The sequence below is a fragment of the Gopherus evgoodei genome, chromosome 5, assembly GCF_007399415.2.
Source record: "Gopherus evgoodei ecotype Sinaloan lineage chromosome 5, rGopEvg1_v1.p, whole genome shotgun sequence".
In the NCBI taxonomy this organism is placed as follows: Eukaryota; Metazoa; Chordata; order Testudines; family Testudinidae; genus Gopherus; species Gopherus evgoodei.
Window position 1 is genome coordinate 134,263,229 of NC_044326.1, and position 26,484 is coordinate 134,289,712.

Genomic DNA, 26,484 nt, shown 5'->3' on the forward strand with positions numbered 1-26,484 from the left:
TTCATTATAAGGCTGACTCCCAGCGCCCCTTTAACTTCAACAGTAAAGAAGCGAATAGTCTCAGTAGATTTATTTTTCCCAGATACTGTTGAAAATGACTTTTGAAATTGTCTTAAATGGCTACTCCTAGAAATCTGCCAATTTCGTGCCTCAGACCAAATAAATTACCGTGCCAGGACTTGAAACATGGGTACATTTTGATGTTTGAAGTGTGCCTTTTTTCAAGACTGAGCAAGCACATCAAAATGATTGTGAGGTTGCCATTATTTCAGAGTGAATCTCAATTCTCCTTCACCGAACCCAAAATCGGAGGACGGGGGGATGCTGAAGTACATTTTTATATCAAGACTAATGTATAAAATTTTGTGTAAATGCTCTTGACAGGGAAAACGCATAGAAGCTTTTTCACGTGAAAAGCTTTATTCTAATCTGGGCAGTTGTTGTTTTTCAGTTCCCCTCTAACTCCAAAAAAAATAAAAAAAAAAAAAATCCCCACACTTGACAACTTTTCTTCTCGTGTAAACTCTCCATAGATAGAGTTTGCTAGTTTCAAATATCAGACACTGAGCAAGTTTCTGAAAAGAAAAATCATGTTTCTTAAAATTGGCTTCCGAAGGATGTCTTTAAAAAACAGCCAAACAGCCAATTGGACTTGTGACCTTTTTCGCTGCATTGATATGAAAAGAGGGTTTGAAAAGCTCACTTAAGGGAGGCTTTGTCTAATCACGGATTTGAACCAGTATAGTGACTCCCCTGTTTGGACAGTTTTCCTACGGTTTAGAAGTACCTTTTTAAAATTTTACTGAAGTTGAGTCTTTACCAACTTAGATTAGAGATTCATTATATGCATTCCGTTTAAATTGCGAAGGTTCATCCAGCGCAAAAGTTTCGATCTGGTGTCTTGTTCTTTACGTTAAATGTCGTTTACTTTCAACAACTACAAAGTTGTCCTTTGTGCATTTGAGGTTTACATGGCTCCTATGTTGGTCTGCCATGACTGTGAAAAGGGCTTACACTCAACCTCCTCTAGCCAAAGTCTATCTGAATGTGTAAGAACCTGGTTAGCCAAGAGTGGCAGCTTTAGAGGCATCTATTTCATACAGGTGCTTATCAGTGGTCTGTATAATCAATGTACGGCTTTCCATTGGCACCTTTGTGAATTGCTATTCTCTGGATATTGCATTGAGAGGAGACTTGGATTCTGGAGAAGAAGTGCTTCCATCAGTATCCAGCTAGGAGTGTTCCTCAGCCCGCTTACTGAGGAATGTCAAAGTGAGGCTTTGTGGAGCAAGCAAATACAAGAAGGAAGAGCTTACAAACCAGAGTAACACTTGTTCTGCACAAAGCCCTGCTGACCTTCCCTCTTCTGTATAGCTTAAATCCTGTGGCTCCTGGAGAGAGAGAGAGGAACTGAGAGATGGTTTAGATGGGGGAATTAAGAGTGGCTACAGGATAGAATGGAGGGTGTGAGGGTCAAGTACCTGTGTACTCTCTTGTAGCCAGTACTGCTTACAAGGGTTCTGTGGCTGCATGGCCAGGTACATGCATTCTGGGTCGGTATGAAGACAACACTAACATACTAATTCCTGTTCTTTATATATTAAAGCTGTATATAAGTTTGGTCAAGTAACTTTAGAGTCCATGGGGATGCTCAGAGTACAGGTCCTGTAAAGGTAGGATTAGTTCATATGTAACTGGAAAAGGTTTAATTTCGAGATAAGTAATGTAGTGTCTGATTGAAAAGGAGGATGGTTTTTAGATACTATAAGGTACCAACAATAATGTCACTGGGGCAGGATGAGGTTACCATTGTCCAGCTCCTTCTTGAGTTAAATAACCAAAGAGGCTTTCTTTAAAGTTGCATGAGTCAACACAAGATTTGTGTTGGTCATGTGTATGCTTGTTGCTTTTTGTACAAGTGTGCCTACACTAATATGATTGCAGTTGTGAAAATCCTTGCTCTGTACACTGTATCTGCACTGGTGCAAAAAGTCACTACACAGACAAGGCCAACAGTCCAAGGAGAGCTTTCTGTATTCTGTAACTAAAGATCACCTTGTGGCTACACCTCTGTGTGTGCGCACTGAGATCCAGAAGATCAGAAAGCTCACTGTATGCAGGGTTTGGCTTTAGGGAAGGTTGAATACTGATCACTATGGGTGGGAGTTAGTCATTTTACTGTTCATCTGTATGTGAAGGTTCAGTTAAACAAGCTGTTCTCTCTAAAAAGTGCAGTGGAGTAGAAAGAACTGGCACGTTCGGCAGAATTTCTAAAATTAAATGTTCTATTAGGAATCTCTACTGGTTCTTGCTTTGGTCCTTGGTGAACTTTGAGTTCACCCTTGTCTCAATCTAGATTTTTATATCTCAATCATTATATTCTGTTTTCGAAGTGTTCTGTTCTGCAGTGAATTAATTTACCATCTGAACAGAAGCAATAGGGAAATAGTCTGTTGTCTCATGCTAGCTTTCTGAGCTGCTGGCTGTGGAGGATCCTGAATTTGCTATAGAATTACAATTCCTGGATCTCTCTTGATGTACCTATCTGTTGTTTGTTTTAGATTCAGAAACTCTGTGATCGTGTCGCTTCATCTACTTTATTGGATGATCGAAGGGATGCTGTACGTGCTCTCAAGTCATTATCAAAGGTGTGTGTTGTATTTTTTCTATTGTGCCATGAACGTATACAGTGCCTTTTGTGGCATTCCGTTTAAAAGTGTTGTCTTCAGTTTACACCATATTGCTAATATAATTTTTAATACTACTCTTAACGTTTTATTTTCTGGACAGAAATATCGGCTGGAGGTGGGGTTCCAGGCTATGGAACATCTTATCAATGTTCTCCAGACAGACCGGTAAGCACATTCTAACTTCTAAAAATGAACTCTTAAGTGGCATTTTTCTCAAACTACATCCTGAAATAGTATTTAATAAAACTAAACCAGACCTGTAATTAATGTGTGCAGAATGCTAAATTTTATTAGTAATTCTCCTGGCAGATTAAATTTTGCTTTCAGGACCTGCTTACAAACATGTATATAAAATAAGGAAGTAGGAAACGAGGAAATTTAGGGATGGCAAATTATAATAGCAAAAAAGTAATGACGATACAGAAGTGTGTGTAAATACAGCAGAAACTTGCTAATTTTAAAATATGTAAAATTTGTCATGTCTGGACTACTGACAAATCAGAAGTCATGATATTAATAGACTAAAGAATCACATATATAAATATTAACAAATGTGTTCGGGCAAAAGGAGGTTAAGATATAATTTTAACAATTTGTAATTAGGAGGACTAAATATGGAATCAGTCAGTCTTATTTACTGATGTACATGATTTGGTGGGTTGGTACAATGTTTTTTATATGGAACAGCGTTCATTTCTACAGGTTAAGGCTTTGGTATAATGGAATAACTACAGCTTATTGGTGTTGAAAGTGCTGCTGTTAAGGGAAAAATGATATTCATCTGAAATTGTTCACGTGTCAGAAGGAAAAACATAGATTTTTTACATACAACTGCCTCACCAGTTGATCTACTTATAGCATTTGGCAGCACTGTGTGGAATAACTTCCTCTTTGTAGTTTCATCCACTACCGTGGCATCACCATCATATGCTGCTCTTTCCCTTCCACTTTGGAAGCATATAATAATGTAGTCTCCTACCCACCTTCATCTCCACACAGAACTAGGGTAAGAAATAATCACAAGGGTGTCCAGCTTGTACGTTGCCCACACGAGGACCTTGGATTCCCACGTGGAAGTAAGGAGGGTGGTAGACGGGAGAGCATTTTCTTACATCAGAACCAAGAAAAAGAGTGAATCGAATGCCAGGGCAGGTCAATAATCTCATGAATCAAGATATTGGCACCAAGAGTTGGTGGCTTCCCCTTGGAAATGTATTGTACAGGGCTAGAAAACAAGCAGTGGTGAGCTAGAGACCCTGCTGGCCCTTTTGGTGTGGCTGCAGAGAAATATCAGAAACTGGAAACAAGCAGGCATTTCTCCCCTTGGAACTCTCCATGTGACCGAAGGACAGACAGACAGTAGGATCAGAGGGCTTGCTTGTGACGGCTCCTCAGTCTGGAAGTGGGGCATTCACTTTGGGAGGGCCAGCTCTCCTAATTCACATCTGCTGTGTTGCCCATGTACACTTTTCCTGCTGCTCTCTGCTACCCAAATAGAGGAGGAAAACAACAGAAAGGCATGAGGTACCAGAGGCAGGTAAATTCTGAAATAGGCTTGTTTTAAGAAGGCTCCCCATCTCACTGAAACCCACAGGTCACAAGTTCCTGGAGGGGAAGAACAACCGCCACAGGTATCTGAATATTATCTGACCTGTAGGGTAGAAACGGTTGGTATACAAGTTACTGCAGCCCAAAGCCCCAGCAGCTAGCTCTGAGTCGAGACAGTTATATACAGAGGAAAATAGAGAATATGAGAAGTGTAGAGGAAGGTTGCATTTAGATAATCCTTGGGTTGGTTCACAGATATGGGACTCAGCTTTGAAAACTAACATTGCTGCTCGGGTTGCTGGAAGTTGGAGTCATGCAGGCATAGTGCTTGTCACTTGTCTTTCACCATCACACTGATCTAGACTTGTCTTGGGCTGTGCCTTGGTAGTAACCCTCTCTGTGACTTAACATAAGCATGAGGACACCAGCACCTTGTCAGGCAGGAATGTGACTTGTTTGGGGTAGGACAGAGTAGCAAAATGGGGAATAACTTGCTGGCTTTTAGCGAAGGGCCTTGGATCCCAGGCCTCGGGGAATAAAAAATGCTTGGGGGATTGGCTCACGCGTGGAAGGGATGTTGTGGGAGGGGCAAGCAACAAGAAAGGTTCAGTGAAGTTTAGGGAAGCCCCTGGCTGGAGGAGAGGGTGGCCAGTTGTGAGTAAATTTCTCCCTATAAAACTGAGACTAAGAGGTTAGTGACAGAAAGGTAAAGGTTCATAGTTCTAAATCTGTGCTTTGTTTCGGGAAAGGTGTCTTTTGCTAAATTATTTTAATGAACCTGCACATGGGAATGTTCACAACAATTTCTACCGTCTCTAGGATTATTTAAGTTGCTTTCTGTTTTCCTTTTGGGATGTCTTATAACTGCTTAAAAGCAATTGAAGCAACTTTAGTTTGACAGGAATGATTAGCCTCCAGTGCTAACTTCTGAAATTGTGAGCTCATTATTAATGTCCAGTTCAGTGGTTCTCAACCTGCGGCCCAATCAGCACACAGCTGCGGCCCAATCAGCGCACAGCTGCGGCCCATGTGACGTTCTCAGGGACATACAGCTAGTATTGGATGTGGCCCACATAAAACATTATGGGCCACATACGTGACCTGCAGTGATAAATAGGTTGAGAACTACTGGTCTGGTGTGAAAGTCACTTTTGTTGACAAAGTCTTTGTGATGTAACGTAACAGAATAGCATGTTGATATTACCTCTGCATGCTGAGAAATATGTCTCCTGCCAGTCAGATAGATAGCAAAAAGAGAGAAAATTTAAACTTCCAGTATGCTACTCTTTATTTAAGTGTGTGAAACTATTCATGTTGATGGAAATTGTGATTTGTAAACTAGGTGATCATTTGTAGGGCATAGCCATCTTTCCACTTGAGCACACTTTGACACTTTGCACTATCTAGGTGGAAATAAAGCCATGTGAGTGACGTATGTAGCTTCATATGTTGATCCTAGTAGAAAAATGTCATCTTGGTTTGTATTGTCATGTGTTACTGGATGAGTTGCATTTCTTCTACACTTCTCCTGTCCAAGTACGATCTTCATCTTCTCTGCTTCTTCCAGCTTCTAGGCTTCTTTATCCCAGCCCAGAAATGTTCCTTTTCTGTGTTTCAAGTAAACGTATTGTTCCTCTCCTCCTTTGGTCTCCTTGTAGGCTATATCTAAACTACAAACCTTACATGGCACAGCTGTACCACTCATTATAGGGTCTCCCACATAGCCGCTCTTTGCTGGCAGGAGAGAGCTCTCCTGCTGGTGTAATTAAACCACTGCCACACCAGCGCTTTTGTCAGTGAAACTTATGTCAGTCAGGAGTGTGGTTTTTTCACACCCTTGACCAACAAACAATTTTTCGACAAAAGTGCTAGTGTAGACGAAGCCATAGATTCAACATGTTACTTTCTGTGGCTTCCATCATGCTCAGTTCCCTGACTGATTGTAATACAAACACTTAATTTTGTTCTACAGAAAATTGCTTTCTTGAGCTAATGCTGTGGCTACATATGATCAAAAGTTCTGCTGTCCTAAAGCTCAGCAACACTGTAAAGTCAGCACTTAATGATCTGTAAAACCAGGCTTTTACAAAAAACAATATCAGTATATGTTTCCATTTTAACTTAAATGGCAATAGCATTCGGTTGGTATAAAGTTCTTTTGTTTTGCAATCCACATGTGAGCGTTCATATCTGAGAATCTGAAAGTGAAACTGATTGGCTACTGGTTGCAAATAAAACAGAACTGGCTATTCTGTTTTTTCTCTGGAAGCTGAACGCAGTACAGAATGTAAACCATAAATGGTGAAAAGTAAACTTGATTTTTAAAGTTCCTTTAGTTTTACTTAAGTAGATAGTTTAAATTTGCTCCTCTCCCTGAGGAACTCTGAAGTGTGGGGCACTACGGAGTGTCATTCAGTCGCCCCTTCTCTCCAATCTATGGAGGGGGTGCATTTTAAGGGTTAGTGAAGAGCGTGGAAATGCAGTGTTTTCAGTAAGCTGCTTACACCCAATTGTATGTCTATTCCATTTGACTTGGACAGTGCAGTTCAACACTTCAATCAATGTCTAGTTGAGATTATGGCATGGATGAAAGCTAGCTGATGAGGATTAATCTAGATAAAACTGAGGTGTTGAGGGTGGGTTGGGGGACACAACTGGAGAGCACGTCCACCATTCATTACTTGATCCATAAATAGAGGGGTTATTTAAAACCCTGTAGCTACTGTTGGCAATTCCATTACAGCAGTAACTCAGTGATCTTTTTACCAGCTATGTCTGGTTAGGAGGTTGCTACCTTTCCTTTCTTATGTGTCCCTGGCTACTGTTAACCATGATTTTATTTCCTCAATATTAGACTATTGTAATTCTCCCTACATTGGTCTACTCCTTAATAAAACCATTCAGAGACTGAAGCTTATTGAGAAGTGCATCTTGTTGGTAGCACGTGACACCATTGCTCTGGGATCTGTACTGGTTGCCCATTGCTCCCCACTTAGGTCTGAAATAACCTGAACTTGGTGCCTTTCAAGGCACATTGCAAAAGTGACAAATGTTTGATGGGGTTTTGGAGAGGCCGGAGGGTTAGCGTCTCACATCTTGGAAGTGGGGGAAAGAGTCCAGCTGTCTGGCTAGTGAAGTTCCTGGTGAAATTACTTCTGCTTCTGGAATTTTGTATTGTATTATCTACAGCCTTGGAAAGCTATCCCTTTATTTTAAATCTAAATTTGTTTACAGCATTAAGTACAAAATCTTAAAGTGCAAAACTCTTAAGATCTTGAAATCTCCATGAAATACCTTGGTTTCTTAAGAGATTTCTTTGTTAACGGATGTGCTAAAGGAATTAATCTAGATACGTGATCCAGGTTCAGTGCAACTGCAGTGATTAGCAAACATCACTGCATCAAACTGAACTTGAAAAAAGAGCAAACAAATGATTGTTCATGCTGATCGACTTGTATAGTTGATCTTGAAATGAAATTTTTGGAGATACTCAGAAGAGATGGAATGGCTTCTGAAATGAGAGGCATGATGGTAGTTATGTTGCTGAGCATTTTTGTACTGGCTCTTAATTTCTGAAGTGATTACACCCAAGGGGAATGAAAGTAGGGGAGAAGATTTTGAAGTCTACAGTGATTACACAGTTCCACATCTGCAAAGTGTTCCAGTGTAAAAAAAAAAAACAACAAAAAATCCTATGACAACATAGCCTTTCCATTTTCTACAGTTGTTTGCTAATGTGTCTGCACTAGGAAAGAAATAATATAAAGCAGAAATAAGTCATTAAAGAAAAGTGTTATTTCTGTTCACAGTTCAGATTCCGAAATAATTGGCTACACTTTGGACACTCTCTTCAATATAGTATCGAATGATCTAGAAGAGGAAGAACAAGGTAAGCCTGCAGTAGTAACAATTGTAGTCACCCCCTGAAGTTAAATGCAACTTTCGTATTTACTCTATAATTTACGTTCAAATGATAAAAATATAATAGTATGCAGTTTACTAAACACTGTTCCTTTAATGGGTCCATTCTTAGGATAGTACCACTACAATCATTTGTCTGAATGCAAGGAATATTGGTCAACAGTAACTTGCATTGCCGTAATATGAAATCCTTTAACTCATTTCTTTCTGTAAGTAATATTTGGAATAAGTATGTTTCAGTGGGGATTTTGTCTGTAGTTTCATACTAAAATATAACAATGTTCCACAGAAGGATTATCTGACACTAGACCTAAATTGTGTTTGCAGATTAGTCAGTGTCTGGTAATTAAAGCTAAAACTGAGATGAGTGGCCCTGATCAAATGATAGGCTGCTTTTTTGCTCACTTATCAATGACTGTCTCTTAGAAAACATGGATTCCTTAAAAGCTAAAGGTGGCTGTGCATGAGTGTGAAAATATTTTGATTGCCAGCCATGCCATGACTGTCAATTTAGGATGGAAATAATAATAATAATAATTAATAATACAACCCAACAAGCACCTCTTCCCCTCCCACCTCAGTATTTCCATATCTTATCTGAGACATAATACATTTGGTCTTGAAACTTGATATTTTTAGCTGCTCATTGTCATAACAGCTTATAAGAAGAAAATGGTAACAAATGGATCAAATAGGAGGAATAGGCATTATGATGAGGGTTCCCAGTTGTGTGTTAAATGATAAAAACACACCTAGGCACATTTAGAACGAGATTATTTGGTTCGTCGTTGGAGGCCTTTGAAGGCCTTTTCTTGAGCTGTAGATAAAGTTGACAATCTTGCAGAATGATTACTGCTAAAAATGATTCTTAAATAGCCTAATATAAACATAAAATCTTTAACGAGAATCTATTGTGAATCATAATTAGGATTTGGGGAAAAGTGTACTTCACCTTAAAGACTGTATTGGAATTTGCTCTCTTTTACTATTAACCGTAACAGCTGGGGAAATCCCTGCTGCTTAGAATGGGGTAAAACAGCTATCCCGTCAAGTGAAGATCTCAAGTTTTTCAGGTTGTTGGGCAGAGTGAAGGGCATTTGGCACAATAGCAATGAACAGTCAGACAGGAGGGAGACAGGCCTGGCTCATATTGGCCATGCACATAATGCCTGCACCTCTCCGCATGCCTGAGGGTGAGCATCAGCCAGTAAGACTTCTCTAGTGCTCTAATAACCAGTTTGTGGCAACTGAGGAATGAAGTGATTGGGTCTGGACTTCCTGGCTTCAGTCAAGTAATTCATAGACAGCTACCTCCGCCAGAAAAACAGGCAGCAATTTAATGTAACAAATAAAGCCAGAGTGGGCTGCATAGTAAAACATACTACAGTTTTGCTGCTGCAAAACATAACTTGAATTGACTTTTCCAAGAGACTGCATTTCTCCTTTTTGTTACAGCCTTTTGCAATTGCACAGGTAGCTGCTTCTGCTTTCATTAGAAAACCAGTCCTAGTTTATTAGTTTAAACAATCTAACCAATAGACCCACATACATACTCACTGTTAGTTTGAAAAATTAAAGTGTCAAGCACATCAAACCACTTTATTGACTTTTGGGGATTTTAAAGAAAACACATCACCCCGAATCAACAAAAGAAGGTCTGAAGGCCCGGTCATCGCATGGGCAAAACATATGCAATGGAGCAGACTTAGGAAAATGAGAAACTTAGGTATAAATGCATTTTCCAAAATTCATGGCATGCTAAATATCCATGGGTTCATCATATATTGCATCCATCATACAGCTCAAGAGCATTGCAAGTAACCAGAGGACACTCACAACCTGGTTGTTGATTTCAATTCTATGTAGCACTGCTACTGTGCTGCTGGATTTTTTTTCAGTTTTGTACTTGAAAAGCTGATACTGCCAACTCCGTTGGGTTTTGGGGTAGAACAATTCCTTACACAAGTTCTCCAAAAGTTTGAGCAGTGGAGACCAGAAGGGAGGTCTTGATGGAAGGTATGTAGGTTACCCAATACATATAACTTCAATGTAATGTCAAGGTATGGGCAGAAATGGAAATGTGCTTGAGCACTTTTCTAGAATTGTGCCTTCCCTTGCATTGCTGAATGAGACTTGCAGCCTAAAATGCTCAAAGAAACCAACATGATATACGGGAATCTTCAAATTCCTACCTCATTGTTCCCGCTCTTTCTTATTCCTATTCCCACAAGTTCGTTCAGTTGCCTCTTCTTGTGCAGTCTCCTTTATCGAAGGCACAGGCACCTCTAGTAAAATCTACTGCTGTAATTTTGGAGTTACTGAACAAATAGGCAGCACGAGTGCATGGAGTTTTTTGTCAATGGCCTTGGTAGAATACCCCCCAAAGGAGGGAGGCTCTGACATAAGAACGTTGTGCTCAAACGGCCATTAAAAACAAAGAACTACTGGCCTAGTATCATGTGTGATCAGAAGTACTGCAGGAGTACAGGGTTGTCTTGTTCTGCCACTTCCGTGACAACTAAAGTAATAGTGGTGGCAGAATTCCAAGATGGCTGCCTTTGAAATCCATTATTAGTTCTGCTGTACTACATGGAAAGCTGTTTTACTTGTGAACCTCTCTCTTCTTTTTTTCCCCTCTTTTGTCTACCTTTACAGATGATTTGGAAGGTAAAACCTCAATTTATATAGCATGCTGCTTTTATTAGTCATAGTTGCTAATCACGTTATTTTTCACCTTCATGCTCTCTTCACTGTTAAAAAGGACACTGTAAGACATTTTTATAATCCTTACTAAAAATTTGTCATAATCTTTCTTCTCTCAGATTTAAAACTCAATTTCTTAAGTTTGTTTTTGTACCTGAAATGTGTGTGTTTCTCATTATGCTCAGGCACTTATCAGTTTGTGGGCGTGTTATTCTGTCCCATGATTCTAAGTGGGCTTATTGGCATTCCAAAAGTCTAAATACTTCTCGGTTAACTATTTAATGAAAGTGGATACCAGGGCTCAGCACAAGATTTTGGCGACCAAGTATGGACGCATAGCGTTCTGGTGTCTAGAAGAAGCATTGAAGGACTTAAGAGAAACTGTTACACAGAACAAAAAGTCAAGCTTTGAACCTTCCAGCCTTCACAGTGTCCCTTTTAAGTAACACACGTTAAGAATATGGCATTATTATTTTCCTTTCATGGATCTAGCTGCCCATTTACGCACTTATTTGTTCCTCATCTGTTTAATCTCTTCCAATTCTGGGATGCATTTAGTGTGTGTTAACAAATCAACTAAGACTGGTCGTTTGATAAGCGGTATTTGTTACTGAAACAGCTAAAACTAATCTTCATAGACAGAGATCCCTCTTCCCCTCCACTCGCAGTACTTAAGCATGACTTCACATAACAATAGCCAGTCTAGACAGAGCATCTGCAGTAATGTAATTGACCAGTGTGTGGAAAATCAAAGTTGAAGTTGTATCCTTTTGATGTGTTACCTCTTTCTTTTTCCTCATGCCCTCTTCAGCTTTCCCTTCCATTCTAACTTTCAGTTTAATTTTTCTGGTTTTTCCTTTTCCATATTTTCTTAAATGGTCTTATGATTTTTCTGGTGACTTATATTTAGTTTGGCCCTTGCATATGAAAGTCTAGGACACAGGTTTTCAAACTGGGGGTTGGGACCCCTCGGGGTCGCAAGGTTATTACATGGGGGGTCACAAGCTGTCAGCCTCCACCCCAAACCCCGCTTTGTCTCCACCGTTTATAATGATGTTAAATATATTAAAAAGTGGTTTTAATTTATAAGGGGGGGGGGGTGTCGGACTCGGAGGCTTGCTACGTGAAAGGGATCACCAGTACAGAAGTTTGAGAACCACTGGTCTAGGACATATTGAATGAGAACAAAACTATTGGAGTAAATAGACCCCTCAGCATGCTGATAAAGGGAAATGGATGTTGGGTTTGCCTTCCAGAACTCTCTTGAGCATTAAGACGCTAGAACTTAATGGAAAAACAAGGGCATGTGTTAATGTGAGTCTGCTGGTAACTGAACTTGGTTTTTTTCTGAAAGCTGTAGGTGAACTTCAACTTGTAAAGTCTGGCTCCTTGTGGTCTATGAGAATATTGTGTCAGGTTCGCCTGGGTTCAGCTATAAAATCTGTTTTTATCGGGTTTTTGTAAAGTCGTGTACACACACAATTTTTCATGGTTATCAGAAGGAAAGGGAAGAGTTAACAACTTCCTAGACTAAAGTCTCAAACAGAACAGTTAACCTTAGATGACTCTACTTTTTCCAAATTAGTGGCACCAAAATTACTGCTTCATTGGAAGAAATACATTTAACTTGTGTATATATTTGAGTAATGATGATTGGCAACCTATGATAAAAATTTAAATTGGTCATTTCTGTCACCAACAATTAATAATGGAAAAACCTAGCAAATCAAGAGTTAGATTCTAAAGGGCACTTCAGTGCTTGAACAAATGCTGGCTTTTGTGCCCTTTGAAGAAGAGATCAAAGGTAAACATCTTTCTCTTGTTCTCCCACTGTCCAGATTGTGTGCCAGAACTCAAGGTCGTGGGCAATTTGTCACCATGTTACAGATCTCTAAATTATGGAGGCAGCAGTAGCAACTCCATAGTTAAGTCTGTATGGAGACTTGCAATTAAAGCAGAACTAAAATACTTTAGTTTTGCAAATAATTGACCTCGACTGATAGGCCAAATTTGGCCGAAGAATTCAGTAGCTCTGTAGAGGGTGTTCTGTGTAGTGCTTTGTAAAATCTTTAATGTTTGCAGATGAAGCGTATAAAGCTGCTTCTCTCACAATATTGCCCTGTGTTCCGCACGTTACTCTGAGTTCCTCTAGTTTGACACCAATAATCCACAAACTCTTCTTGAGCTAATTGATGACTTCTTGGGTGTGGGCCACTTTTGACGTGTTAAAATTAAACACTTACAAATTTCTTCATATTCAGGATAACAGCTGAGTTATACCAAGGTTAGGTGGTGACAGAACTACTGTGTGTTAGCTGCTTCTGTTAACGAGGGCAGTCCTGCCGAGGCACTAGTTGTGCTCTGCAGAGTCACTTGGGGAGTAGGTCGGGCAGCCGGGAGCATGCGGGGGTGCTGTCAGGGGAGATGTGGATCTGAGGTCATGTGGGAATGGGCAGCAAAGAGAATGGGTGTGGCTTGGGAGAGCATGAGAGGCTGAGCGAGGCTTTAGGGGAAGAGCATTTTAGCAACAGGCTTCAGATGAGTAGGGAAGGACAGAGGCTTGTATCCAGGAGAGGAGGCATGTGGTTAGTGCCTTTTGGCTGTGCTGAGATTGGTGCTTGAAAGGTTCCCTAAGGTTGCAGCTTCATTGAGCAGATGAGCCCTTCAGGTGGACACTAGGCTCTCTCTTCACTCACCCTTTTCTCGCTCCTTCCTCCTCAGCCACAGGTCTTCTGCCTACATCCCAATCTGCCCAACTAAAATGTTGCTGTTTCTCCACCCACCCCAGCCTCCATACCTGATCACCCATCTGCTAGCTCGTCCCTTGGTTACTTGATGAACCATGAGTCAGCTTCATGGGAAACCAAAGGGGATGTAGGAATGTGGGGATAGGTGGGAGACTGGGTTTACACTAAAAGCTTGGGAGAGGGTAAAGGGGCTTTGCTCTGAATCACCTGTTCACCAGAGTGCCACTTCTCTAAATAGAGTGTCTCCTTCATCCACCTCATGCACAGCCTGAATTCCCCTTTATCAATCCCATGCCCCTACTTTCTTGCATTTGCTTCACCCACACCCTAACATGTACCCGGTTCTACCACATTGTGCTCTTAGCATTGATATGTATTGATGTTTAAAATAGAGAGGTGGGGGGGAGCTGGAGGAAGCATGTCATGGTTAAGGGGGTAGGGTAGGGAATGGGGGAATGGGAACTGTACACTGGAGGCTAGACATAAGGTGTAGGAGAGGGAACAGGGCTCTATGAATAGGAAGATCTCTGTGGGGCTGGAGGTAGATGGGGAACTCAGCAGTTCTGTTTCTCAGCCTCATCCGCCACTTGGGACATAATGGAAAAATAAGGCTTAACTGTTGCCATAAGCAAAATAAACCAATGCATGCCCACAATGTGCAGACTTCAGTTCTGTAACTTACACGCATCTAAGCATGGAAAGATCACTAACCTGAATCACCCATTCACATGTCTGTTAGAAATGTTTAGGAAAATGTAAGTCACTCTGCTGTCACCATTAGCAGTCTGACACCATGCTGCAGTAACACACCAGTATGAAATAACAGAGACCTGCTTTTGATCTATTTATGAAAGCCATGTCAAGCTGGATGTTAAGTGCCAAAGCATGTAACCAACACCTGTGCTCTTAGCTCAAGGGTTCCTGTTAATTGTTCAGGATAAAGGTGGCCAGGCATGGCCTGTGGGAAGGGAGGTAGCTGAAGCTAGATGGGGAACTGATCATTGCAGTGAAACACTTAACTGCTTATTTCTTGGGTTTTTATGTGGATGATGCAGTCTAGCAACCATTAACGCCAAAGGTAACTTTTCCAATTACTACATTAGATATGCGCACAGGAGGTGAGACGTTCTTTTCAGTTATTGGAATGGGTTTCTTAGTAGATCATATTATGTAACTTTGAGTAAAATTCAGTTACCATATCCGGGTTGGAGAAGTGTTAAGTTTTTCTTGCAGGATGTAAGAAGACTAACACAATGATTTCTCCCCGGCAACTCTCTTCCCATTGTACCTTTTTTTGGGGGACAAGTAGAGTGAATGCAACTTAGGAAACTACACTTTCATTCAGTATATTTTTAAGAGTCTGTGATATTGTAATTAGCCCAGAGTTGCCTATCAATGAGTACGTGCAGAATGTATTCTTTCAGTATTAGGTACAAAACAGCGCTTTCTTCTAAAATCTAATAAAGGGAGGATCACTGGTATTCCTAGATTAGATACTGCTAATTGCTGGCTGTTTCATTAACATAGTCTTGCTATAGAAAAATACAGGTCTTGTTTCTGAAGGTAACCTTCAGAGAGTTCAGCATTCAGTGAGTAGTGCACTGAATGCTCCCAAAAAGTAAGAGGGGCACTGTCAAAACATTTTGCCAGATTAGACCCTGACTTTCCAGCTTCTGCTTATTGCAATGCCTACATATCCACTGTCTTGGTGCATCTGCCACTGAGCATCCAATCAACAGAGATTGGATGCAGCTCAGGAGGTAACTGTGAAACTTTGTAAAACTACATGTTGCATCTATAGCATGGCCCTCCCTGCCCTGTGCACTGTCTGCAGTGGGGCTTTCCACATGGTGAATGTGATCTGACCTGCATAGTGCATGTGGAACCATTACACAGAGCAGGAAGGAGGGAGCATCATGAGGGTTAGCATACATTTGGCAGGATTGTTTTTGTAATAGCATGTCAAGGATTAGCTGAATCCAGTTTAACTCAATAGATTTTCATGAGATCTAATGTCTTTGAATAGTTAGCTTTCTCATTTGGTAATTATACAAGGTTGAAAAATATGGTACATATTACCATTGCCAAATTCCCCCATTGTGCTTGACGTGCAGGAAGCAATTGTAACTATGACAAGTTTAGTTCATGCACATTCAGTTCTTCTGAATCTTAGGCGAGTAACAAGAAAGTTTATTTTGACGGGTTTCTGTGAGGCAGGCCCCTGTCCATAGATTGTATGGAGACAAAGTCATTTCACTTACGTCATCAAATAATACTGTACTGTAACGAATTTCTGCTGCTACTGACAGGAATTGGATTGAACCAGCGATCTGCAACTGAAAGGCTTATCAGAGACCATATCAGAATCTAACTAAATACAACCTCCGTTAACTGAAAGATGGTTGTACCACAGACTCACATTGCTTTGTTATCGATTCTTATATTTAATATCCCTTGATTATCCAAAGTCTTATCTAAACTTAGTTGTTGTTTTTCCGTCATATCTGAATGATAGTTGGCGTTGCCCAGTATGGGAAAATATACACAGGATGCAACAGTATTCATGATATCTGGCATGCTGTTTCAACATTCTTGGTGCCATCATGGCTACTTCTCCAGTCTGTCCAACATGAACATCTTAAATAACAATTATAAGACGTAATTACTTGTGTAGAACTTTAATAATTCTAGTCCAAAGGCTAGATAACAGGATGACAGTGATTTGCCTTTATAAAATTAGTCTTAATGATCTGAGCGGTTATTTTGCCATCAATACGTCTTAAAATGAATGTCCCTTTTTTTTTTTTCTTGGTGCATGTGGGTTTTTTTCCATCACTGAACCAAAAAATAAGTAAATCCTTTTTCAAGGGTAAATAAGTACTTGGACATCCAACTTTAGACGGTTTTACTCCTAAACTAAAAGCCTTGAAGGAGGGAGCAGTAAATCTACTTTTTCTTTGAAGAAGGTATTGAATGATCTTTGTGGCACACTTGTTGAGCTGTACACTTCACTTCAACTGCATGCAAACACTAAATCCCCAAGGCTGCTTCCTGTCCTTCATTCGGAAAGGCAGGTGTTCTCTGCTCTGTAAGAGCTGTTTGATCACTTGGGAGCTTGCTTGCATTTTGAGTGTGTGGTCCTGTAGATGAGAAGTGTGGCTCTGAGCAGACGTGACTGATGAAAATAGAATTTCTTGTAAACAGTGCAGTTAAAAATAGTCTAGATTTTATGAAGTATTTATCTGGGACCTGATCTGATTCCCATTAAAGTCAATGGTAAGACACCATCCTCTTAAATGAAAGCTGAATCACACTTCTACTGAGTGAATTTATGGTTTTTCATTATTAAAATTAATTAGCGCCTCATTTACTGTTCTGACTTTGGGATAGGAAACACTCAGATTCTCTCTCATGTTTAAACCAATGTAAATATTGTTTGTGGCACACGGATTCCAGCAATGATTACTGTGGGGGAAAGAAAGATACATTTATTATTTAATATGGCAATAAGGATTCTTTGGAGCTTGACTCATAAGTAGGGTGTGTGTTTACTGCAACCTGTTAAAAGAAGTTCTACAGTTATTTTAATGTCACTGTATAACAAATTTTTCTTGAACATTACAGAAGAAAATTCACAAAAACAGGTTGATGATCTGGGAAGACAGTTTACAGAAATCTTCATTAAACAGCAAGAAAATGTCACTCTCCTGTTGACCTTTCTAGAGGTGAGTAGTGGTGTGATACATCTCTACCCTGATATAACGCTGTCCTCAGGAGCCAAAAAATCTTACCGCGTTATAGGTGAAACTGCGTTACATTGAACTTGCTTTGATCCGTTGGAGTGCGCTCCCCGCCCCTCTCCCCCCCTCGACTGGAGCGCTGCTTTACCACGTAATATCCGAATTGTGTTATATGAGGTTGTGTGATATCAGGGTAGAGGTGTACTTTGAATGCTGCAGAAACATTAAAGTGGGTGTTTGATTCTTCATGGTTGTGTATCTCTGGTGTAGTACAAATTAAACTTGAGGCAATTTAGGAAAAACTTTGGTGACTATGGGCATGAAATCACTCTTCCAGAATGAAGAAGGCAACATCTCACAATAGGATAGGTGAAAGTGCTGCCTTTTAGAAGCAGAGCAGGACTGCAAATGGGGAGAGAAGGGTGGAGCTGAAGCTAGTGGTAGTTATGTTACTGTTAAAGCAAAAAACCAGCATGAGGTGAGATTTGACCTCATGTTCGCTGTTGCAGAGCAGGGAAAGGGACCTGTCCACAGTGATGAATGCTCATCTACATTAGGGCCATTTGGCACCTAGTCATATAGCTGTCCTGTTTTTAGAGTCACTGTGTAGGACATTTGCAAGAGTGTGAAATGCTCCTGGATTCATTGTTTACTGTCATTCTCTATATCCCTGCAGGAATTTGACTTCCAGGTTCGCTGGCCTGGAGTGAAACTTCTTACATCATTGTTAAAGCAGCAAGGACCCCAGGTGCAGCAGATAATTCTTGTCAGTCCCATGGGTAAGGACACTTCTAACCAAGCGTTGTAACTACTCTTGAAGGAACTTCCAAAATGGGATTATAGTAAACTCCTTATGGTAATTCACGTCGTGTGGTTGTTTGCTTTTTCAGGTGTCTCGAGGCTCATGGATTTACTCGCAGATTCTAGGGAGGTGATACGGAATGACGTAAGTACAGAACAAAGGGATTGTGATCATACTTGTACATACGTTTAGTTATTCATCCTCTCCATAACTAGAAGCTCTCCCTTGCATTGTTTCTGTAATGCTGCACTCAACCTCCCCTTAGCCCTGCTGCTCCAGAGCGTGTGTGCTCTGGAGAGACATGAAAGGGTGGGTGGGAAGGAATGGGTTGGCATGTTCCTGAGACAGATTCAGTTTTTGTGCTGGATGGTATTTGCATCAGTAGCTCGTGGAACCACAAAGCACCATGAGTGTATGCAGGAGCGTAGCTATGGGAAGCAGTATATCTAGAGATGACCAAAACTACCCCTCCCCCATTACTGAGGAGTGCTGCTCTGTACATGATTTTTATAGCCACTTCCTGTCTTAATTCTTTCTTTTGGCAGTTTTTTACATTCCCATTTAGAGCTAAGTTTGAAGCATAACACACTGCTTCACACGGGGTTTGATGCAAGTTGCCACATGCATTAGGTACAATTGTATCTAGTAATTGCCACCAAGGTTTTACACTGCTAATGTATTGTAATTGTCAAGGAGGGCATTTCTTTAAAGCTAACGCTCCTCTTCTAGTAAAGCTTTGTCTAGTCACTATATTTATCTTCTTCCTGAAGGGAGTCTTGTTACTGCAGCAGCTGACAAAAAGCAACGCCGCCATTCAGAAAATAGTTGCTTTTGAAAATGCCTTTGAGAGACTGCTGGATATAGTAACAGATGAAGGGAACAGCGATGGAGGTATAGTCTGAACTGAATGTTGCTTTACTCACAAGGTGTGGTGATGGAGATAAAATGCCAGGACTGTTGCAATGCTTGTGTCAATCCTAGTAGAATCTCAAGGTTTTTTCTGTTTAATATAGAAACAACAGAGTGAACAGCAGATGGTCACAGTCAGCGACTTTCAGGTGTTACCAGTGCTATGTGGATGGGTAAAAGGACCAAGTACACAGAGTAGGATCATAGTAAGAGTGGTAGGATGAGCAACTATACAACTTCTAGGATCTTCTTGGATTCTGATTTGAGGCCTTCCATTAGAGATTTGCAAACTTAATTTCTTCTTTGAATGTGTCTGCGTGGATCCCACTGGGAGTGTGCGTGTGCAAAAGAATGGACAGCCAAAAGGATGAGTAAGCTTCTCATGGCTGAACCTCCTTAAAAGAGACTCCATAGGGACACGGTGGTGCTCAGATGTCACCCAGAGTCATCTAAACTAGTCAATTAACCTGCGTGTCTTCTTCCCGAAGCCAACATGGCTCTGGGGGAGAGGAAATTACACAAGACTTCCCTTTATTGCATGGACAGGACCAATGTTGGTAGTCACATGTTGACATTCTAAAAATCCAGTGACCTCTTCACAGAGAATATTGAAGTGAGTAACACAGTGCTGTACCTCTTCCACTAAATGTGAAAGCTCACTCTAGTGGAGCACAAGCAACCTCCTCTGCCTGCTTCGGGAATGTGCCAGTTTCAGAAAACTGCGAGGCAGCGGTGTGGTGTAACCCGCTGTTGTACGGTGTCTTAGATTGAGTCTCTAGGTTGGATGGCATACTCAGGAAAGCAGTATTACAATCATTATTTGACGGATGCAGCTGAAACTCCTCATTCCCTCCAGCGTGAGGGGACACTGCTTGAACAGTCACTTCCCCTACAGTAACTGGGGGGTTTCGATATGCTGTGGTTGCATATTTCATGACCCACCCTCCATCACCACCTTCCTGAGTCCTCAGCTACCACAGACTTTGAACTGTGAGGTTGCAGCTGTTCCATGTTTTTCAATCCCACATGGCAGCATGAAGAGGCAAAGAGTGCATGTGTTGCCCCCAGAGACACAACTGTTAAACAAAAATCAGACCTTGCGTACATAAGATGCGTGGGCATACATGCCTACAGTGGGATCCATGTTTCACCGCAGAGAACCATGGTTACCACAGTGGAAGTCACCGTTCTTCTTACCTCTGGTAAATACACAGAATAACAGGGTGCTGCCTCTTACCCCTTATTCTAAAAATGGCCATTCTGGATTTAAACAATCTGTGGCATTGAAGGTGAAGGGCAAATACCATCCCAGACAGCTGGCATAAGAGGTGCTGTCCATTTTCCTTGTGTCTTCAGCTTAAAACGTGAGGCTGAACACACTGCATATTCATACTACTTGTCATAAACAGAAGTCAATGAAAGGAAGCTGTGTGATGCTAAAAAACCCAGGGGATAACAAACAGTAACAGCACCTGCGCATGAGGCGTGAGGGAAGTTGACAGGCCATTGCTCATAGGCAGCTTAGCGACAGCAAGTGTTACGATGGAAGGGTCAAAAATGTTTAGACTGGAAGGATATTGTTGAGCAGATCATGATGTCATGAGAAATATTTCTCAAGGTATGAGGAAAGGAAAAGTGAACAAGCAAATTGCAGAGAGGGCACTTGTTTTCAGAAGTGCTAAACTCTCCTTTCTCTTCCCTCCTATTTCTCTGCTTCAGGTTTATCTTTACTATGACCTTCCTCAGGCTTGGGTTGCTGAGCATTACTGTCCACAGCATGGCTAGCAGGGGAAAGCTGTCAAAGAGCTGCTCTCTGTTGCTCCGTGCCTTAATGCTACACACCCATGCCTGTTGTTTTCACAGGCTGAGAGAATTAACCTTTAAGCCTCTGTATCAGCAGACCAGGTTTGATGCCAGCACAGAAATAGAAGGGTGTTGTCACCAGTCAGTCTACTCCTCTCATTCAGATTCTTGGTCCAAGTTTCCCTGCGTAATGTTTTAGTTATATCCCTTTTCTCTGTGCATAGGTTTTTGGCATTATTGCTTGTTGTCAGTGTCCTCAGTGCAGTGCATAATGTAGAGGTTTGGATTATCTCGCTGATTAGATCTAAGAATTTCTTCCTCTTTTCAGAAATTTGAATTAGAAATAACTTTGGAATGAGAGGAGAGAATGTTGTTTGAGTCTGAAAAAAGCTACGGATTACCCAGTAAGAATTACTGTAGTAAAACCCTTATCTTGGGTCACTGGCATCACACTAGTGTTATTTAGGATTGTCTTTATTTTTCTTCACTGTTGCAGTAGAAAAGGAGACTGATGAAGCCTGTTCCTGGAATAGAGACACATACTTACTTCAAGCCATTAAAAAGGCCCCCAAAAGACTGAATTTTCATTGTCACAAGAAACCTTTGTATTATATGCAGTGCACATTCTCTAAACAAATAAGTTTCATTTGAGAGTTATGGAAGAACCATAATTTGTCCCCATTAGAATATTGGGCTTCTAAGAATTGAAAGAAAGTATCATCATTCTGTTCTGCTATACCTGAAAGGTGTTAGACCTCTGGAGATGGAATATCTTTCACTTTCTCAGTTAATCCATGCCTTACAACTTGTCTTTCCAGGAATAGTAGTGGAAGACTGTCTTCTCCTGTTACAAAATTTGTTAAAGAACAATAATTCCAATCAGAATTTCTTTAAAGAAGGTTCGTACATTCAGCGTATGAAACCTTGGTTTGAAGTTGGAGATGACAACTCTGGTTGGTCTGCACAGAAAGTAACTAATCTTCATCTAATGTTGCAGGTAAAACAACTTGCAATTTACTGGTGGAACAATGCTAGGAATTTGCATACTTCCTTCTGCTTCCTAAATCGTTATTTTTCTGCTTTCGTGGCCAGCTGTTTGTTTGCAGGTTTTTTTCCTTTGGAAAGTATCTGAAGCCAGAGACTAAATCTAGTCAGTTGAAAAAAACCCAAACCCCAGAATAAACGTATCTTCAAGTAGCATACTCAGAGAACTCCTGACAACTTTTATGGTTTGATAACTTTCTTTCTCTTTCTCTCTCCTGTTGCAGTGTGTAAGATCAGACAGTAAAACTGTGCATAGAGTTCTGTCAGATCCTCAGAGTAAACTGAAAATGTCCAAGTATTTTTAATAATTCAATTAACAGTAATCTTTTGTATGACTCTCTCATCAACTCCCACGTGAAAGAGTGTTTTATTCTTTTTTCAAGTTCTTGGGAGTTTTTCTGTTTCTCCAAGATCACAGAAGAGAGTTTTGATCTTGTGTTATCAAAAGCTTACAAGATGCTATACAATCGCTCAGCTCTGATTTAAGGCTGTATTCATTCTGCCTTTCATATGACCTATATGCATAAAACTGTGTTAAGCATACTTCAAAGTTGCATGATTAATTACTCTGTATGGGCATTTCCTAATTTAAGATTTGATGTTTTAATCTTAAATCTAGCCCCATGGTCAGCAGAGGATGTCCAAGATCACTTATCTCAGCAGATTATATGTGATCATAATTGAAACATTTTGCACTGTCTGCTGCAAGCAGCATCTCAAATGGGCAGAGTTAAATTTTGCCTGTAGAGTTTGAAAGCATTACCACTACTTTACAAATAAACTCCTGGTTCAGAGAATGTAAGAGTGGAATCTCCAGTGCTTGGTTTGAATTGTGCAGGAGTAAAGATGACATTAAATTTCATGTCAAGTGAAAATGTACAGCGCACAGACTTGGCAGCCTGTGGAAGCCAAATATCGGGAGTAGCATCATTACTGTGATACTGGATTGCTGGATGTGTTCAGCATACCAGTGTGAATACACAGTCTTTCGATTCAGAATATTACTGAATGTCATATGCATGTTACTAGTCCATCCTCAGCACTACAGAGGTGTAGACTACACTACATAAACATCCTGGAACCTTTTTTGGAGTTGTAACTATCAATATGTTAAATATCAACTATCAAAACTATCCACAACTGGAATTTGAGCAAAGTCAAATACTCCTAATACAAAAGTTCTGAAAAGTATATAGTATAAAGGAAAAAGAAATGAACACAAAAGGTCTCCTTCAAAACTATTAGAAGCATAATGGTAGGCTTCCTTTTCTAATTCGTTTTGACTGCTTCATTTCCACCTACACATGCACGCTGTGCGTCTCTTGTATTCCAGAAACTGTTAAACCAGAACTATAGTTTGTGTCTTTCAATGAAAAAAAAATGTGTTGGTCTACGATTGTTAACTAAAAAATCAACTCATTCCAGCAGTGTTAGTTAGCACCAGGGCCGACTTTAAGGCGATTCAGCCGATTCCCCAGAATTGGGCCCCGCGCCCCTACGAGGGCCCCACAATGTCCCGGAGGAGCTGCTGCCGAAGTCCCGCCATTGTCTTCAGCGGCAGCTCAATTGCTGCCGCGGAGGAAGGTCACTCCGCCAAAATGCCGCTGACGGCACTGACAGCCGATTGAACTGTCGCCAAAGTCCCGGCACTGGCAGCGGCGGCGGCAGCTCAGTGGTTGCCACTGTCTTCGGCGGCATTTTGGCGGAGGGACCTTCCTCCGCGGCAGCATTTGAGCTGCCACCGAAGACAGCAGCAGGACTTCGGCGGCAGCTCCTTCAAATTGGGCCCCGCGGTGCCTAAAGCCAGCCCTGTTTAGCACTATGTAATGGGATATGCAAGTTATGTTTTTTAATCACTTTTCAGCTCAGAAATGCTCTTTAAAATATTTTGAAAAACTCTTTAATAAATGACTTTTTAAAATGTGTTAATGTTTAGCATTATACTTATTTTAAAATGAATGCATGAAACAAGTGACAACACTTCTTTGGGCAAAGACTCAATTATTTGACGCTCTTGCAAGTATACATCTTGTGTGTTTATGATGTCTTTGTAAACTCTATGGAATTTGCTATCACAGTGAATTTCGTAACTGGGCTAATTGCATAATTGGCACTTCCATTTTCACTGAGGTGCCTGTTACAACTTTTTTCTGTACTGTAACTAATGACAACTGCTTTAAGAACAGTGAAACAAGATAATTCATTCGGAAGGAATGCTGCCCTCTTGTGAAAAGTAGCTAGAGTCAATTTATGACACAACTGTGTGCACAAGTAGCACAGTTGTTGCATTTGGGTTTGTAGCTTAAATTCCTGACTTAGTTTCAGCGCAAGCAGTGGGCTCAGACATTTCAGAATCTTGAAGAAATCCTCAAGTGTTGAGTTTTACTTTAACTTCTAATCCAGCGGCAGCTTTAAAACACAAAAAAGTCTCTAGCCGTTTGTGGGAATTAAAGCCGCATTTTTTTCTGAAGAGTAGAGTTGACTTGCATGTCCTGGCTCGATTCCAATTTAAATTTTCTCTGCAGTGTCACTAGCCTTCAAATGCTACTTGGGTATTGACAGTTTTGTAAAGTAATGTTTACTTTCTCTTGTTCACCACGTGAAGTGAGCCTAATGAAGAGATGCAGCACCCCCCTTCATTTTTCACAGATGCATGAAATCAGTGTTTTAACGCCAGGGTTCCCTCCCTCCTTAGACCAATGTGCATTTCTCTTCTTTGCAGCTTGTGCGGGTGTTGGTGTCCCCCACAAACCCACCTGGTGCCACCAGTAGTTGTCAAAAAACTATGTTTCATTGTGGGTTATTACAGCAGCTCTGCACGATCCTGATGGCAACGGGCGTTCCTGCTGACATTCTGACCGAGGTAAGGGAGGGTGAGGAAGCAGGGAGAGGAAGTAGCCAAGAAACAGGAAAGCAGTTGTAGATGAGACTCTCTAGCCATACAGTGGAATCATATTAGATGAATTTAATATTCCTTAACTATTGATTTTGGAAGTCCGAGAGATTTCAGTTTCTCTTTCCCAAGCAATGATATATGTTTAGGGTGGCTCCTTACAGTTATAGCTCTGTAAAACAATCAAATGTAAAACTTGCTTTGCTTCTTAAATCCCAGCTTGAAATGTGTATGTGAATGTGTGTATATGTTCTACATTTACTGGACGGAATTTGATGTGCTTATTGCTTTTTGTGGGGTTAGGGAATTCCAGAGTCAGTTCAGTCCCTGGTCTTTTTCCTGACCTTCAGTGCCAGTGTGAACAAGCTAGCATGAGTTTTCACAGCTGCAATAATAGATGTATTTTTCTAGCTTCTGGGAAGTCCTTTACCAGGTTAAGGTGAGGGCAATTAATCCCTTTCCTGAGGACACTAACTAGGTCAGGTAGATCCCAGTGATTGTCCCACCTCCAATATTAGCAGCCTTGGCAAGCGGGCTTGACATGTTTGTCATAACAGTTGCGTTTCTAACTCTAGGTATCCAAAAGATGTTTCAATCTAGCTTCACCTATGATGAGGGTATATAACAACCTTTTTAGCCTATTTCATTTGGGAGTTGCCTCCATTTTAGTGTTGGCTACCTTTCCAAAAAGATATAGCTGAGTAAATCACTTCAGTTGCACCATTGACCTCTTCCTAATTTACCTCCGTCATAAACCTGGTTTTAGCTTAGTTTTCTGTGGTAACCTCATAAACTGACTCCAAGTAACGTAGGCTACTGAAAATGCTGTGTGCCATGTGACACTTCCTGAAATTACTTTTCTTCTGTTACATGTTGTCCTTCAATAAATGGGGGTGCAGGTCAGCCATCTTGTACCTCCCTGCATCCTAATTTGCAACTTCCCTCTAGAATTTACACTTTTCTGAGATACATTCAGGGTCTACTTTCCTAAATGACCAATAGCGTTAAAACCACAGGACATCTGGCTTCCTTGCTTTGAAAGCAATATCTCATCTAAATAAAGACTTCTAAATTTTGAATATACTGGTCTGCCCCAATATTTACAAACACTATGTTTAAAAGTTGATATCTGGGTCAATGTATTCCATAAATATTCTGATTGCTGATGGGTTTAGTTTATTGATGTTTTGGTATCTCGATTTCCATGTCAACTTTGTGTGGATTGTCTTACTCTCCTTCAGACCATCAACACTGTGTCAGAAGTCATTCGAGGATGCCAGATAAACCAAGACTACTTTGCTTCTGTAAATGCACCTTCAAATCCACCAAGGTAGGGGAAGAAAAATGCTTAACCATTCACCAAGCACAGATATGGTGGCATGGGAAAGAGGTTCCATTTAGAATCTTTCATCAGTCAGAAAGGGAGTCTTTTATTTAATAATTTAAAGCTACAGTAGGTCATGCCAAATTAAAGCTTCGCAGTGGCAGGATTATCAAACGTGCATTAGTTGAAGTGTGAAGATGTCTAGATGGCTTTTGAACTGATCTCACTTAACACCTTCCTTCATGATCTAGCAAAGGAAACGAGCAGTACATTAATGAAATCTGTGCAAACTGGGGAGCAGTCAACTCCAATGAAAGGAGAGAGAATACGTAAGCGACTCAGGGTATATCTATGCTGCAA

At 40.7% G+C, this 26,484-nt stretch overlaps 1 protein-coding gene across 7 annotated transcripts in view; it reads left to right on the forward strand.

Moving 5' to 3' along the window:
• Positions 1 to 26,484, forward strand: part of USO1 (USO1 vesicle transport factor) — a 63,949-nt gene that overhangs the window by 5,016 nt on the left and 32,449 nt on the right. For 4 of the 7 annotated variants that reach the window (XM_030565249.1, XM_030565252.1, XM_030565254.1 and 1 more), the window contains exons 2-12: positions 2,562 to 2,648; positions 2,791 to 2,855; positions 8,048 to 8,127; positions 10,815 to 10,826; positions 17,234 to 17,334; positions 18,026 to 18,128; positions 18,240 to 18,295; positions 18,922 to 19,042; positions 21,682 to 21,860; positions 24,630 to 24,770; positions 26,042 to 26,130. In XM_030565249.1, the coding sequence (XP_030421109.1) occupies positions 2,562 to 2,648; positions 2,791 to 2,855; positions 8,048 to 8,127; positions 10,815 to 10,826; positions 17,234 to 17,334; positions 18,026 to 18,128; positions 18,240 to 18,295; positions 18,922 to 19,042; positions 21,682 to 21,860; positions 24,630 to 24,770; positions 26,042 to 26,130 (1,034 nt within the window). The remainder of the gene's footprint in view (positions 1 to 2,561; positions 2,649 to 2,790; positions 2,856 to 8,047; positions 8,128 to 10,814; positions 10,827 to 17,233; positions 17,335 to 18,025; positions 18,129 to 18,239; positions 18,296 to 18,921; positions 19,043 to 21,681; positions 21,861 to 24,629; positions 24,771 to 26,041; positions 26,131 to 26,484) is intronic. The other 3 variants (XM_030565251.1, XM_030565253.1, XM_030565255.1) reach the window with 1 other exon arrangement.